The following is a 15,703-nucleotide window of genomic DNA, read 5'->3' as shown; positions in this document are numbered from 1 at the left end:
TAGAGACGGGGTTTCACCATGTTGACCAGGATGGTCTCGATCTCTTGACCTCGTGATCCACCCGCCTCGGCCTCCCACAGTGCTGGGATTACAGGCTTGAGCCACCGCGCCCGGCCCTTGTCAGCCTATTAAAGGACATTAAAATAAACAACTTTAAGTCCTTATGTACATAGCAAATAGATAAATAAAACAAGTAAATTACTTATATCTCTTGTAAGAGCTATCAAACATGTCTCTTATTTGCTATAAAAATATTCTTAAATGCAGGACAGGTGTGGTGACTCATGCCTATAATCCCAGTACTTTGGGAGGCGGAGGTGGGAGAATCACTTGAGCCCAGGAGTTTTAAGACTAGCCTTTGCAACACAGGGAGACCCCATCTCTACAAATAAAAAATAAAAGCTCACGCCTATAATCTCAGCACTTTGGGAGGCTGAGGCAAGTGGATCACTTGAGTCAGGAGTTCAAGACCAGCCTGGCCAACTAAAAATACAAAAATTAGCCAGGCGTAGTGGTGCACACCTGTACTCCCAGCTACTCGGGAGGCTGAGACAGGAGAATCGTTCCAACCCAGGAGGTGGAGGTTGCAGTGAGCCAAGACTGTACACTGCACGCTAGCCTGTGTGACAGAGTGAGACTTTGTCTCAAAAAAAAAAAAAAGAAAAGAAAAAAAAGGAAAAGCAGTCACTCAAATCATTCTTTTATTAATATCAGATAGTTTATCAATATAAATAGTTTGGTATTCCCCACAGATGCTTCTAACACTACTGCAATTAGAATCTGACTCGAATGTGGTATTATTTTAATAGATTGTGGACTAAAATAATTCAAATCTCTTGAAGTAAAATTAAGTTTCTACCTGTCTGGTACCATATGCTGTGAAGACAGCTGGTATTAAAACATACATTAAGTATTTTGATGTCACCTGACTTAAAACACAGACTACATGATATTCATCATCCATGTATTTCCTATAGAGGAGTTCCTCAGAGAGATGGGCAGAATGTGCCAGAATGTCTAAGATTGGAACACAGAATAGACCAGGTAACTGCTAATTCAGAGAAACATGCTACACACATTAAGACCCATGGTCAGAGACAATAAACAAGTTTCAAACAGGAGCCTTAAATCCAAAGGCACAAGAACAAACATTCTGAATTACGGGTGTTGATTTGCATTGCCGTGTTTCTCTTTTGGGAGTGTGTAACCTGCTTCACAGCGATAGGCGGAGATTTATTTAGATGGTAAATTTTTCTCCTAGAGGCCACCTCGTCAGACATCTGAGAGTTTAATCATCCGAAAGCTTTTTCATTGTACTATATAACAATTACTATTATTATCACTTTGAGACAGGGTCTCATTCTCTTGCTCAGGCTGGAGTGCAGTGGTACAATCATAGCTCACCGCAGCCTCAATCTCCTGGGCTCAAGTGATCCACCTCAACCTCCTGAGTAGCTAGGACCACAGGGGTGTACCACCATGCTCAGATAATTTATTTATTTTTTGGAGAGATGGGGTTCTCACTATGTTGCCCAGGCCAGTCTCTAACTCCTGGGCTCAAGTGATCCTCCTGCCTTGGCCTCCCAAAGTACTGGGATTACAGTGAGCCACGATGCCTGCCTTAAAAGTTATTTTTAAAGAGAGAGCATATAACTGTGGGCAAGGAACCACTACAATATTTAAGAAAAAAAGCACTTTGGGAGGCCGAGGCTGGTGGATCACGAGGTCAGGGGTTCAAGACCAGTTGGGCCAACATGGTGATACCCCATCTCTACTAAAAAATACAACAATTAGCTGGGCATGGTGGCTCGTGCCTGTAGTCTCAGCTACTTGGTAGGCTGAGGTAGGAGAACTGCTTGAATTGGGACATGGGAGGCAGAGGTTGCAGTGAGCTGAGATCGCGCCACTGCACTCCAGCCTGGGCTACAAGGTGAGAATCCATTTCAAAAAAAAAAAAAAGAAAAGAAGAAATGGGCTGGTTATTGTCCTTCAGATTATTAAAATACTATTTCTAAATAATCAATTATAATGAACTATGAAAAAGTCTTGCTTGTATCCAAGAGCTCTCTCAATAGCTCCTCACAAGCTCACGTTCTTCCTCCTTACGAAGCTTTGATATGCAGATTGTATTCAACCATTTTTTTTTTTTTTTTTTTTGGATGGAGTCTCACTCTGTCACCCAGGCTAGAGTGCAGCGGGGCGATCTCGGCTCACTGAAACCTCTGCCTCCTGGGTCCAAAAGATTCTCCTGCCTCAGCCTCCCAAGTAGCTGCGATTACAGGTGCCCGCCACCGCACCCAGCTATTGTTTGTATTTTTAGTAGAGGTGGAGTTTCGTAATGTTGGCAAGGCTGGGCTCAAACTCCTGACCTCAGGTGATTTGCCCACCTCAGCCTCCCAAAGTGCTGGGATTACAGGCATGAGCCACTGAGCACAGCCACAACCATATTAGTTCAGAAAGGCTGGGCTCGGTGGCTCACGCCTGTAATCTGAGCACTTTGGGAGGCCGAGGAGAGTGGATCACATGGTCAGGAGTTCAAGACCAGCCTGGCCAACATGGTGAAACCTCGTATCTACTAAAATACAAAAAATTAGTCAGGTGTGGTGATGCGTGCCTGTAGTCCCAGCTACTCGGGAGGCTGAGGCAGGAGAATCGGTTGAATCCAGGATGGCAGACGTTGTAGTGAGCCGAGATTGCGCCACTGCATTCCAGCCTGGGCGACGGCAAGACTCGGTCTCAAAAAAAAAAAAAAAAAAAGTTCAGAAAGTACTTTCATTACATTGATTCATTTGATTTGACAATCAAATCTTGAATTCTTTCAACTAAACCAGGATTCTAATTAAAATTTCAGCTTGTAGGCAATGCAACTGCCAAATTTAAGCCATTCTAATACCCCATCTTAGAACTTAACCAATACAACTAAAGATTGTCTCCTACGCAGGCAATGGGGCTATGGCAACACAAGGCGACACAGAAAACGACTAGACAGGGACAACAAGGGCTACTTTTTTTATTTAAGCATTTCCAGCTTCTAGTACAAGGAACAGTCTTAATAAATATTTGTTGACTAGATGGAGACAAAAAGTCTTGGCTGACCCCCAACATCAGTCTCCTTACTTCAACTGTTCCCTATTTGCTCTGACACACACTAGCTTGAGTCTCTCCCACAATCCAGCCCTGCTGGCATGGGTGAGAATTTTCACTGCTATCTTCTTGACAGGCAGAATCCTTTATTTTAGAGAAGCAGAATTCTAGCTCTGTCTGAACTGGTTTGAAGGCTGCTGGTGTTGGGGTTTCTTTCTTTTTTTTTTTCTTAATGCAGCAATCACATTTTCCCATTGGCACGCTGTTTTCATAGCTCAGTAAAGAAACCTACCATCCAACTGTAAAATCCGACTGGTTTTGGGCCAGTTCCTTTAGAAGCTACAAGTTAAGCCTGTTAAAAGTTTTATTATCTTTTATATCAAGCTTCCATCTGAATGGATAAATGCAGGAGTGTCAGAGGCATCTCTGACTTCATGAAAGATAAGTTCATAATTCAAACCATACATTATTATGCATGAATTAATGTGTCATATTCTGAAATATATGTTCAGAGTCATTACACAGGACTTCCACAGTAGTCCAAGTAGCAAGTTAAAATCAAGTGTTTCCTCCCTTTACTTACTGTACTTTTGACAATTCCTGATATATTAAGATGGCCTGATGCTCCAACCCAAAATGTGTTGGTTATACTTTGACAACAACCCAAAAAGAGGGGCCCTGCTGACATATGAGACTGCAACAGTTAGAGGACCAGAGTGAAGCAGACAGAGAGACAATCCGGGATCAAAACCTCAAAAATAACTTAGATGTTCAGAACCTCATCAACTTGTTTAAGCCTCATATTTTCTATCCACAGATGTCAAGCTGAAGGGCACCTTAGTGATCATCATTCAATACCCACATTTGGTAGACAAAGAAACTGAGTTTGCAGATAGCACTCATCATGCATTAAGTTAGCAGTGGAGCTACAACTCAGGTTCGGGCCTCTCTCCATGACACAGCACTGCCTCTGTCACCAATAGTATATCTTAAGGCAGTGAACAGTAGCTTCTATTTCTTTTGGTTCCCAGCTCTACATTAGTGTGAATGGTTTGACTACATCCACTGTAACTACATGGAAACATACAGGGTAAGACAAATCTTAAGATGAGGAAACTTTTTCTTTTAGCATCACTGATGTACAATTACCTTGCTGTCTTTCATCCCAGCTAAATGCTGGATGGCTCCAGATATTCCAACAGCAATGTAAAGTTCCTAAAATAAAAGAAGCCACAGTATTAATATGTATTTATATCATGTAATATTTTCCAAAGTGTTTGCTATTAGCAATTTAAGTCTTAGGCAAAAGATAATGTTAAGTAAAATAGAGGCAAAATGTATTGCTTAAATTATGCTTTCCTTTTTCTGTGATCTCCTTAACCCACAGTTCTCTTTTTCCTATGAATTCCTATGGCAGTGGTGGTATAATAATAAATACGTGGGTAATGAGGATTACTGAACATTCACTATGTGCCAGACACAGTGTTAAGCATTTTACATCAAGTGTCTCAATCTCACAATTACCTGTGAGGTGGCACTTTTCATCTGTGGCACTCACTTGAAAATCACTGCACAGCTCATACATACTGTACATATCCATTAACAATTAACAACATACACTGTATATTAACATATCGACACATATCCTCAAATATATTAGAATAAATTCTGACTTAGTTGTTTGACTTAGTTGTTTGCCTTATCACAAAAGAATATTTGTTAAAATGGTAATTAGGATACACTTACCAAACTTTGTATTTAGAAAAACCAGAAATACAAATCTGTGTCAAGAGATTTCTCTCTCTCTCTCTCTCTCTCTCTCTCACACACACACACACACTCTCTCTCTCTCTCTCTCTCTCTCTCACACACACACACACTCTCTCTCTCTCTCTCTCTCACACACACACACACACTCTCTCTCTCTCTCTCTCGCCCTCTCTCTGAATCAAAAATAAACTTCTCAAAGGCATGGGCTGAACCTTTGTTTCCACAGCCTAACAATAAAAGGCCTCCATAATATGGTTTTTTTGGTAAATGTTGATGACGATATGTGTACCTCTTCCTGCCCCCTACCCTCAATAACTACAAAGGGAGTGATGACTGACATTGTTCTGTCTCCTTAACTAAAATTTTTACAGTACCCATGTTTGGGAAAAAAAAAATAAAAACTCACTTCCATTATGAAAAACTAATTTAATAAATGCTTAAGTAGAAGAGCTTACCTGCTTCATTCTGTTTAGCAGGTATAATTAAAGCTTCAACTGAAAACCCTTTCCCACACAAAAACTGAACAAACAAGTTATATCTCCTGGCCTGGGTAGGAGATATAACCACCATGTAACCAGACTGACACTAAGGTTTTGTCACAACTGACAGTAAAGCCTCTCCTCAATATGAATAATATGTGGAAGGCATTGAAGGTGGTTCTGTTTTACTTTTATTACAGGGCAGATAATTCAAAAACCAATGACAGTGTCGAGGTGGTCCCACCTTGTTTTCTGCCCTGCTTATTATCCAATTTAACAACTGCTCAATCCAAAATAAACGAGCATTTCAACCAGAATCTGGAAATAATGTTACTGCCTCCTAATGTTATGATTTTTCACAGCACTTAAGTGTATATGGCCACATACAAGTCAGTTCACCTCTCAGCGTCTCATTTTTTCCAACTGTAAACAGGTACAGCCCCAACACTGGTACTTGTGAAGAAGATTCCCCAGGATACTCTAATGTACAGGCAAAGCTGGAAAACCACTAACAATAGGTGATCCCTCAGCTCTTTGGCAGCCTGAATCTTAAAACCGTCCAGCCCACTGCAGTACTCCCTACGCCTGGTCTTTACACGCATAAAGTGTCCAGCTGCTCCCAGAGCAGCACCGTGTAACCTGGAAAAGGAAACAATCTAGTCCCCAAAGTGAGTTAATCATATAAAAATGAGACAAGCTTGTTTTCTCATTCAACTTGTTCCATAGTTATCAAAAGCCTGAAGTCAAGAACAATTTGGCATAATAAGACTGTGTCTTAGGGTGGGGAGGAATACCGCAGAAGCTATGGATGAGGATAAAAAGCAATTGCATGTTCTGTGATTCTACCTTGAATGTATCCAGTGTGTCAATTATGACCCTACATAGTCGGACAATGCAATAAGGCCCTGACATCACACCATCTGTCAGATGTGGACACTCACATAAGTGGCAAACTTCTTCCACTACTTTCTATTTAAGATTTACAAGTAATTCAACACACACACACACATACACACACACACACACATATATATTTTGAGACAGAGTCTCACTCTGTCACCCAGGCTGGTGTGCAATAGTGTGATCTCGGCTCACTACAACCTCCACCTCCCAGATTCAAGCGATTCTCCCACCTCAGCCTCCCAAGTAGCTGGGACTACAGGCATGTGCCACCACACCCAGCTAATTTTTGTATTTTTAGTAGTGGTGGGGTTTCACTATGTTGGCCAGGCTAGTCTCAAACTCCTAACCTCGTGATCCGCCCACCTTGGCCTCCCAAAGTGCTGGGATTACAGGCATGAGCCACCATGCCCAGACTTCAATAGGTAATTTTAAGGTGACCTCAGTGTATTCTGACTAGCATTTCATTCATAAAAGGACATTTGTTAAATTGTTAATCAAAATATACTAACATTCATATTCAGGAAAACCAGGCAAACAAATTCTAACATTAAGATTTTTAAAGCAAGCTATTTAGCTAGACACTGCTCTTCTAGGGATATTCTCAAAGCAAGCACTGGAAAAGACTAATAGACCTGTAAATGGGTCTTTCTGTCAGACATGTCTACAGTAAAATTCAAATCTTAAAAGCTCCCTGTGCATTATAAAATGCTAATAAAAATGCAGACTCAATCTGGCAGTGAACATAAACATAATATAAATGAAAATTACTTTAAACCCCGAGTCCCCAAACATGAATTCCATTGACTTTAACCATATATGTCACTAAGGAAATAAGAGATTCTAGGCCAAAACAAGCCAAAGGCAGGTGCTCCAGGGCCATTTCTACCTTTCTGATCACCATAAATGGTCCAAATGGATCCACATGACCAACAGGGCTTTTTATTTTACTGTCTTGCGAACATGGTTCTCTGAATAAATATAAAAGCACTGAGACAATAACCCAGAACAAGTCCATGGATTTTGGCTGCTGCTCCGAGGCTCTGATAGCTCTCTCAAGCAGGAAGAGAGGCTTTTTTCCTCCTTTTTAAAAAACATGTACAGGCAATTAGGCTAATATCTTAGTCTAATTCCTCATGGTTCAGAAAGCATATTTGTATTTCAAGGATAATAATTAGTATATACAAAACTCTCTACAGACGCTGATTTATGGAGCACTTCAGATACTGCTTCATAACACAACAAGACAATCCCTGCCCTGAGGCACTTTCCTTCTAAATCAGATAGTGAGATAATTTGGAGAGAAAGTGAGAGATGCTGCAAGGGAGTACAGCAATTAAGGGTTCAAAACAAGGTGTGGCAGGGGGCGGTGGGGATTAAAGGAATGAACAGACACAGAAAGGGGGAGGGAAAGTCCTAGAGACAGTCTTCGTGGCTTTAGAATCTAGAAGAGTGAGAATTTAGAAGAGAATGAATCAACCCAGGTGGTTGGTAGCAGTCTGGGTTGATCACTCTATGATGCAAGAACAGGGACTGTGGGAAGAAGTAAAGCCACAGGATGGGAAGAGGACCACAGCTTATTCTGAAACATAAAAAAGGGATAGCACTTAACCTTAACACAAACAAGGACTGGCAGAAAAAAGAACAAATACCTCTTCCTTTGCCAAAACCTAAAAGAGACTATAGCTATAGACTCATTCAAAGAACTCAGGGGCTGAGGTCTAGGCTACAGTTACAGTGGGCTGAGATAGAAACAGCAGCAGAGCTGAGAAACTGCTGCATCTGATGCAGTTTAACAGGTTTACCATGTCACTGTTGTTAAGATCCTAGGCTCTGTAGCCTCATTGCCTCCGTTCAAATTCCATCTCTGCTATCTGATAGATGCATGACCATGGGCCATTTATGTAACCTCTCTATGCCTCAGTTTGCTCATCCAAAACACTGGGATTATAAGAACTCCTACTTCATAGGGTTACTGTTGAGGCTCCAGTCCTTAGCATAGTATCGAATTTCCCAAGACACATTGATGTGCCACTCATGGGTTGAGGTTTGTTCAAATATTGATTCCCTCAGCCCACCAGGTGGCCAGGTGGGCTCCTAGGGTAGTCTCAGGACTGCCACGTACAGCTGAGCAGGCTGCACACTGAATAACTTTGGAGGAGGGCATCACTCATAACAGTCACTATAGCCTTGCATTTTGATTACAATAACTTTCCAACAGATGGCAGTAAAGTAACTCGAGACAGGAGTACGTTATAATTTGTACAAAAGAGTTGTGTGGACTATAAGATCTGGGTAGCCAGAATCCCCTGTGGTACAAATATTATAACTGTCTAAGTGTACCATAACAGGAAAGAGTTGAGCAGCACTGGGTAACTGATTTTACTGTTGTTCTTACTGTACCTTACAGGTAATATAAAGATGACGAATTCTCTGTGCCCTGTCCTCAAGAAGCTCACAGTCTAACAATTACAGGCTATGGCAAGGTCACAAAAATCTGTAATCCAATAAAGGAAAATGGAAAAGAGGTGTGACAGAGCTACAGTCTCTCAACAATCCTTCACTTCTTACCTGCCACTGAGAGGTGGAAAAGCCATTATGGGCAGAAAGCAGATTCGGGACAGTATCTTTACCCTCTGCCTAACAGGGGCCTACTTTTGCAATCTATCCCCATCTGTTCCTACTCCCTTAGTCCTTTAGACAAAACAAGCTTTTAAAGCAGGTTTTAATGGTCTTGGCTTAATGATAAAACTGCATGTCTGAGAATGAGAGGGATGACTGGAATTAAATCTTCAGACCTTTACAGTAATCTAACCAACCTGTGAATTCAACATGGTTAGTGTTCTCTGTTGGATGATTAGGTTTTTGGCCACTTTCTTCAGAAAGTAAGTATATACTAACATCACTCCTGCTTTACCCAAAACTTGTGCCCAAACCTGAAATTCTAAGACGTATCATCTGAGCTTTGCTTTTCCAGAATTTAGTGTAGAAGCTGAGGGAAAACTGTCCTCTGTTGCACATTGCATTTTTGCTCATCACCGTGAAGCCCCAAATGGAGTTATTCGATGTATCTATATTCATATATCTTGTAAGCCATATATTTAATGTTAAATTTTCTAGTGGCCACATTAAGGTAAAAAGAAACAGGTAAAATTAATTTTAATAATGTAATCTTAGGTCAGACTAACTACATTTCAAGTATCCAACAATCACATGTGGCTTAACGGTTATCATACCGGGCAGCACAATCCAAAATAATCATAGAACAAACTAAGCCATCTTGTAAACTCCACTAGAGTACTGTGGACCATGGTCTGACAACAGATCTAAAGATAGAATGGAGTTGTCTTATGTGTCTGTGTTGCTTTTATTGGCTCAGAACAAGATCATTTACAGGTTCTTTTATACTCAATGAGAGTGTGAACCAAAAAGGAAAGTCAGCAGTGTGGCAGAGCTGAAGACTTAGCATTAGAGGCATCAAGATTAAACAAGAGCGTAACCAATCTAGAGACTCACAAATAGATGACAAAAATTTATGAAATTTCAGGTAGTGTGGCCCATTATAGGAAAACCAAAAGCAGATGAAAACTACTGGTTTAATATGGCAAGTTTATACTCTGAAAAAGCAACTCTCTATCAAATTTTGTTCCTCAGTAACTTATACTTATTTCTTAAAACTCTAGATGGACCTGAAGAATGTTTCTCAAAAATACACAGTTCTAAAAAAAATTTAAGAAGTGCCTAAAATATGTGAACAAAAAAACTGAAATTTAAAAATACATGGAACAAAACAACAAAAAAGGGAGAGTATATCAGAACATTAGGGATGCAGCTAGAGTGATATTTAAAAAGATTTATTTTATTTATTTTTTTTGAGATGGAATCTCACTCTGCTGCCCAGGCTGGAGTGCAGTGGCACCATCCTGGCTCACTGCAACCTCCACCTCCTGGGTTCAAGCAATTCTCATGCCTGAACCTCCCAAGAAGCTGGGATTACAAGAACGCGGCATCTTGCCCAGCTGATTTTTGTATTTTTAGTAGAGATGGGGTTTTGCCATGTTGGCCAGGCTGCTCTCAAACTCCTGATCTCAGGCAATCTGCCTGCCTTGGCCTCCCAAAGTGCTAGAATTACCATGCCTGGCCAATACGTAGAAAGATTTATAACCTCAAATGCATATTAGAAAACAAGGATGATAGAAAATTAGTAAGCTCAGATCTCAATTCAAGAAAGTTGAAAATGAGCAAGTAAAAGAAACCACTACATTTATTCAGTCACTGTTACAGTTAATAAGAGCTGGGTTCAGATCATGACTCTCCCACTTGCCAATCTGCATTCTTGAGCAAGTTATTTTCTCAAAGGCCCAATCGCTGTTATGTGTAAAATGGAGACAAATACCTGCAGCTAACAGAATTGTTGTGGTGATGAAAATAAGATGCATATGAAATATTCAAAATATTTCTATAATGTTATCACTATTTCTAAAATGATCACCAAATCTCTAAACTAGAAGGCATTTCTAAACAGAAATATTTCACTTTAAAATGGTAACTACTACTATCTGTTTATCTCTAGTCAAGGAAAGTTGTTACTAACTTGATACAATTTTTCCAGGGGAGTGTACTGGGAAAAAATTTTCTTTGAAAACTGTTTCTTCTTTGCATTTAGTACTGACCATAAAGTTGGAATTTCTGCCCAATTTCCTAGCCAGTGCTTGTCTAGAAGTTGGGGTGATTTCTTTACAGATTTCTATCATAATCTTTGTGTAAAGATACATATCCCAGATGCAGGTGCTAAGACATATCAAGTTGATCATATAAACTTGATTATGCACTCACATAATTTTGATATAAACTCATAAATTCACATTTTTCTGGAATTGGAACAGTATTCTGCCTGCAGCAACTTCAGATCTGCTTTACTTTAAACAAAGTAGAATGAAGAGACTTAAACATTTACTTTTTGTTTATATGAAATATGAATATGAGTGGGGTGGTTAAATCTAGAGCATTCAGAGCAGAAAAACCATGCCAATATTGTTTCCTCTCTTAAAAAGCCATGTTTTTAAGCTTCTTTTCTGCCAAAAGTGTTCCTTTCTAGATAGAGGTAGGGAAGGAACATGAAAAATTAAATTTCTTTAAAGAAAAACATTTAAACATATCATGTAAGTGGTTCTATCTAGAGTTCAGAGATCCAATGTTATGTGCTCAAAAACAATACCCCTAAGACTGCCTCGGCCAGGACAAGAGTTTTACAGAATGGCAAATGCTTTCTCAACCTTCTTTTCTCAATAGACTACACCGGTGTAACCTTAAACAGCAACTGTTATAGCTAAAACATAATATACATATACAGGACAAATGCCAGGTTAGGAGTTAAATGAATTTATCATAGCAAATAATGAATGTGTCTTTGGGAAGTAGATTAACTGAACCATATTTTCTAATTACTGCAAGCCTCCTGTGTATTAATATTGCTATATTTCATCCTGCTGCCCATTTAAAAGGCCAAACTATTTCCTTTGTTTGCCAAATTCTGTTTAAGTCTCTACTCTTTTTGGAAGATGCCCCAAAACTCAAAGCACAACTATCTGTGGCTCTTTTCTTCAACAGCTTTCTGCCTGTATTATGAAATTCTCACGTAGGATTCTGGCTAAACTGAGTTTCACATGAAGGGAATATTTCAGCCACACTCTTGGTTTGAAGCTGAAATTATGTCTCATTCATCAGATGGGACATGCCCCTGTACTGATTAGCTCCTGTTATATTAGAATTCAAGCCAGCACACCACTCATCACGGTTATATGTACTATGTTATGCCAGTAACTATGCTGTACTTCATATACATGACCTCACTTAACTATGACAACTCTACATGGTGGAAATGATTCCTATTTTATAGAAGAGAAAGCAGAGGCTCAGGCAGGCTTGCTGAGTTGTTCAAAGTTCTACACACCTAGTGAAAGCCAGGCTCTCCCTCCCCAGCTTTACTGGGGTATATTTGACACATAAAAATTATATATAAGGTATACAGTGTGATGTTTTGATATAGGTAGACATTGTGAAATAATTACCACAATCAGGCTAATTAACATATCTATCACATCACATAGTTGCTGTTTTTTTGTGGTGAGAACACTTAAGATTTACTCTCTTAGTAAATCTTATGTATATAATCCAGTATTATTAACTATAGTCACCAATCTGTACAATAGATCCCCAGAATTTATTCATCCAGCATAACTAGAATTTTGTATCCTTTGACCAATATTTCCTCATTTCCCCCTGGCAGCCACCATTCTACTCTCAAAAGGCAGGCTTCTTAACCTAGGTCGATTCTGAATTCAACACTTTTTCCATACCACGTAAGACTCAATATCGTTACTGTATTGGTAATATGTTTTAGTTGAAGTCATCAGTCTGTTAAAACTCCACAAAGCATATTTATCTTAGAGAAAGATCCCTAAAAAAAAAAAAAAAGTATTGTCGATTTTAGCTAACATTAGCTTTTACTCCATGTTACTAGAAGTACCAGTTTGTACATTAGCTCTGGGTTTCCTTATCATGAATAATGACAAGCTACACTGTTTAGATTTATTGCTCTATCAACCACTTGCACGTCAATGAGAAAGCCTTTAATGCACCCACCACACACATGGGCCAGCTGAAAGCCCTTCAAGGAGACTGACTCACAACAGAGGCAAGGCTCTGAAATTACTGTTGCTGTTGTTGTTTCTTTCTTTTAATTTATGTAATCTGTACTGAAAACTAATACTTTTTGGCTAAAGATTCTGACCTGGCTTTCAATGAAGTCAATATCTGGTTCCAAATAACTGTTAAAGGGAAATGTCTAGAGGCAAAGCCAGAAAATGCATTTGGAAGAAAAGCAGGGGCCTAATACAGCCTCTGAAGACTTTTCACATGAATGGACAGTCCATGGCTCAGTAAATGGACTTGGTTCTTTTTAGTCAGGGAATATGTAGTCAAAGATTCTCTGAAATCTTAAATTCAAATTCATTCTTTGATATAAGCTCCTTCATATTCTTTTAACCAGCCCACCTTTTCTCCCAAGAGGTATAGGGAACCAAGTAAATGTCTTCTTCACATCTAGGCTAGTTATAACATGTCCAAAGCAGATGGGATGTATCTCACTAGCATACGCTTCATTATGTGCCTCATATTTTTGGTTCAAAATGTACATTTAATAACTCAGTTGCTCAACTACAAAGTTAAAAGAATTTTTTTTAAACAAGGATATTAACTGTAATTCAAAAATTTAAATGTAAACCAGAAAAAAAGTGAAATTTCAACCCTTGGCCTTTTAGTAATTTTTTAAATTGCAGATTGTAATTAAGTGAGATGTACAGGACCTGAAACAAGTTTTTTCTTAAGAGAATATTTTCACATTAAAATATAATTTTAGCTATGCTCAGTGGCTCAAGACTATAATCCCAACTACTTGGGAAGCTGAGACAGGAAGATTTCTTGAGCCCAAGAATTTGAGGCTGCAGTGAACTGTAGTCATGCTGCCATACTCCAGCCTGAGCAACAGAACAAGACCCCATTTCTAAAAATATTAGCAATAATATAATTTTGATATTTAACTATTTTATAATTAAATGCTTTGCATTTACCTGATTTGTTTTTATTCCAGTTCACAGATTTTCCATTATGGAAAAATATACTTTAAGTATACCTATAATTACAAAAAGCCAAGTATATAATTATACACTTAGCTAAAATTATTCAGTTAATTTACATTGAAATATTTGTATATATGACATCAAAATACTTGACTATGTAATCAAGTCTATTACAAGGCTTTGCATTTTAACAGGTCAAATAAAAACTTTATTTGAAGGCTGAGTGCAGTGGCTCAAGCCTGTAGTCCTAGCATTTTGGGAGGTCGAGGTGGGAGGATGGCTTAAGGCCAGGAGTTCGAGACCAGCCTAGGTAACACAGCAAGACCCCGTCTACAAACAATAAAAAACAAATTAGCTGGGCCTGATGGGACACACCTGTGATCCCAGTTACTTGGGAGGCTGAAGCAGGAGGATCACTTGAACCGAGGAGGTTGAGGCTGCAGTGAGCTATAATGGCACCATTGCACTCCAGCCTGGGTAACAGAGTGAGACCCTATCTCAAAAAGAAAAAGGTTTATTTGACTATCAAATTTTTTTAACAGTAAAGTTCTTCAATTGATTTAAGTTAAAGCATGCTAAATTATACATTTCTATGTAGAATTTTGGAGCTGTAAGGAACCTTTGAAATTATCTATGCAATCTCTTTATTTCATCAATGATAGAAATCAAGGCCCTGGGAGGCAGAGCTGCCGCTAGAACCTAGGTCTCCTGGCTTCCAAGTAGCATTCTTTCCACTCACCAAACTGCCTCTTTTCCCAAATCACTAAGAGCTAGGCCACTGCTTACACATAGCCTTTCTTGACATTTAATCACAACTTCTATGTCAAGAAGTTTGCAAGAGCTACAAAGCAACCAGAGGAAACCAATTTGAAGGTTCCTCAAAAAGTTATGTGTAGAACTACCATATGTCTCAGCAACTCTAATCCTAAGTATATATTCAAAAGAACTAACAACAAGGATTCAAACAGATACCCGTACGTGAATGTTCATAGCAGCATTATTCATAATAGCTAAAAGGTGAAATAAAACAATCTAAGTGTCCATCACAGATGACTGCATAAGCAAAATGTTTACAGAGGACTGGAACATAAAAAGGAATTAAGTTCTCATATATGGTACAATATGATGAAATGTGAAAATGTGCCAAATGAAAAAAAGCCATCACAAAAGGACAAATATTGTTTGATTCCACTTTATGAAATATCTAGAAGAGGAAAACTCATAGAGACAGAAATACATTAGCAATTACAAGGGGCTGAGGTAGAATATAATGAGGAGTTATTGCTTAATGGGTATGGGATTTCTATTTGGGGTGATGAAAACTTTCAGAACTAGAGTAGTGATGGTTGCACATTGTGAATGTGATTAATTAAATTGTACACTTAAAAATCATTAAAACAACTGGGCATGGTGGTTCACACTTGTAATCCCAGCACTTTGGGAGGCCGAAGTGGGGGAATCACTTCAGGCCAAGAGTTCAAGGCCAGCCTGGCCAACATGGTGAAACACTGTTTCTACTGAAAATTCAACAATTAGCCAGGCATGGTGGCACATGTCTGTAGTCCCAGCTACTCAGGAAGCTGAGGCAGGAGAATTGCTTGCAAGCAGGAGATGGGGTTGCAGTAGCTGAGATGGCACCACTGCACTCCAGCTTAGGCAGCAGAGCCACAGTCTATCTCACACACACACACACACACACACACACACACACACACAAAAGGAAAAAAAATCGTTAAAACGGCCACTTTTATATTTTACCACAGTACAAAGTCACTAGAAACCTTGACAGAAACCATCACAGAATTTTCCATCTTCAAAAACTTAATTCTA

General features: G+C 39.2%; 1 protein-coding gene across 1 annotated transcript in view; it reads right to left on the bottom strand.

Moving 5' to 3' along the window:
* The window catches only part of ETFA (electron transfer flavoprotein subunit alpha), an 83,638-nt gene that overhangs the window by 8,041 nt on the left and 59,894 nt on the right, over window positions 1-15,703 (bottom strand). The window contains exon 10 of the mRNA XM_017518214.2: window positions 4,234-4,299. Coding sequence (XP_017373703.1) covers window positions 4,234-4,299 — 66 coding nt within the window. The remainder of the gene's footprint in view (window positions 1-4,233; window positions 4,300-15,703) is intronic.

Source organism: Cebus imitator, unplaced genomic scaffold (genome assembly GCF_001604975.1).
Source record: "Cebus imitator isolate Cc_AM_T3 unplaced genomic scaffold, Cebus_imitator-1.0 Scaffold664, whole genome shotgun sequence".
Taxonomy (NCBI): Eukaryota; Metazoa; Chordata; class Mammalia; order Primates; family Cebidae; genus Cebus; species Cebus imitator.
This window is presented reverse-complemented; position numbering and strand designations above follow the sequence as displayed.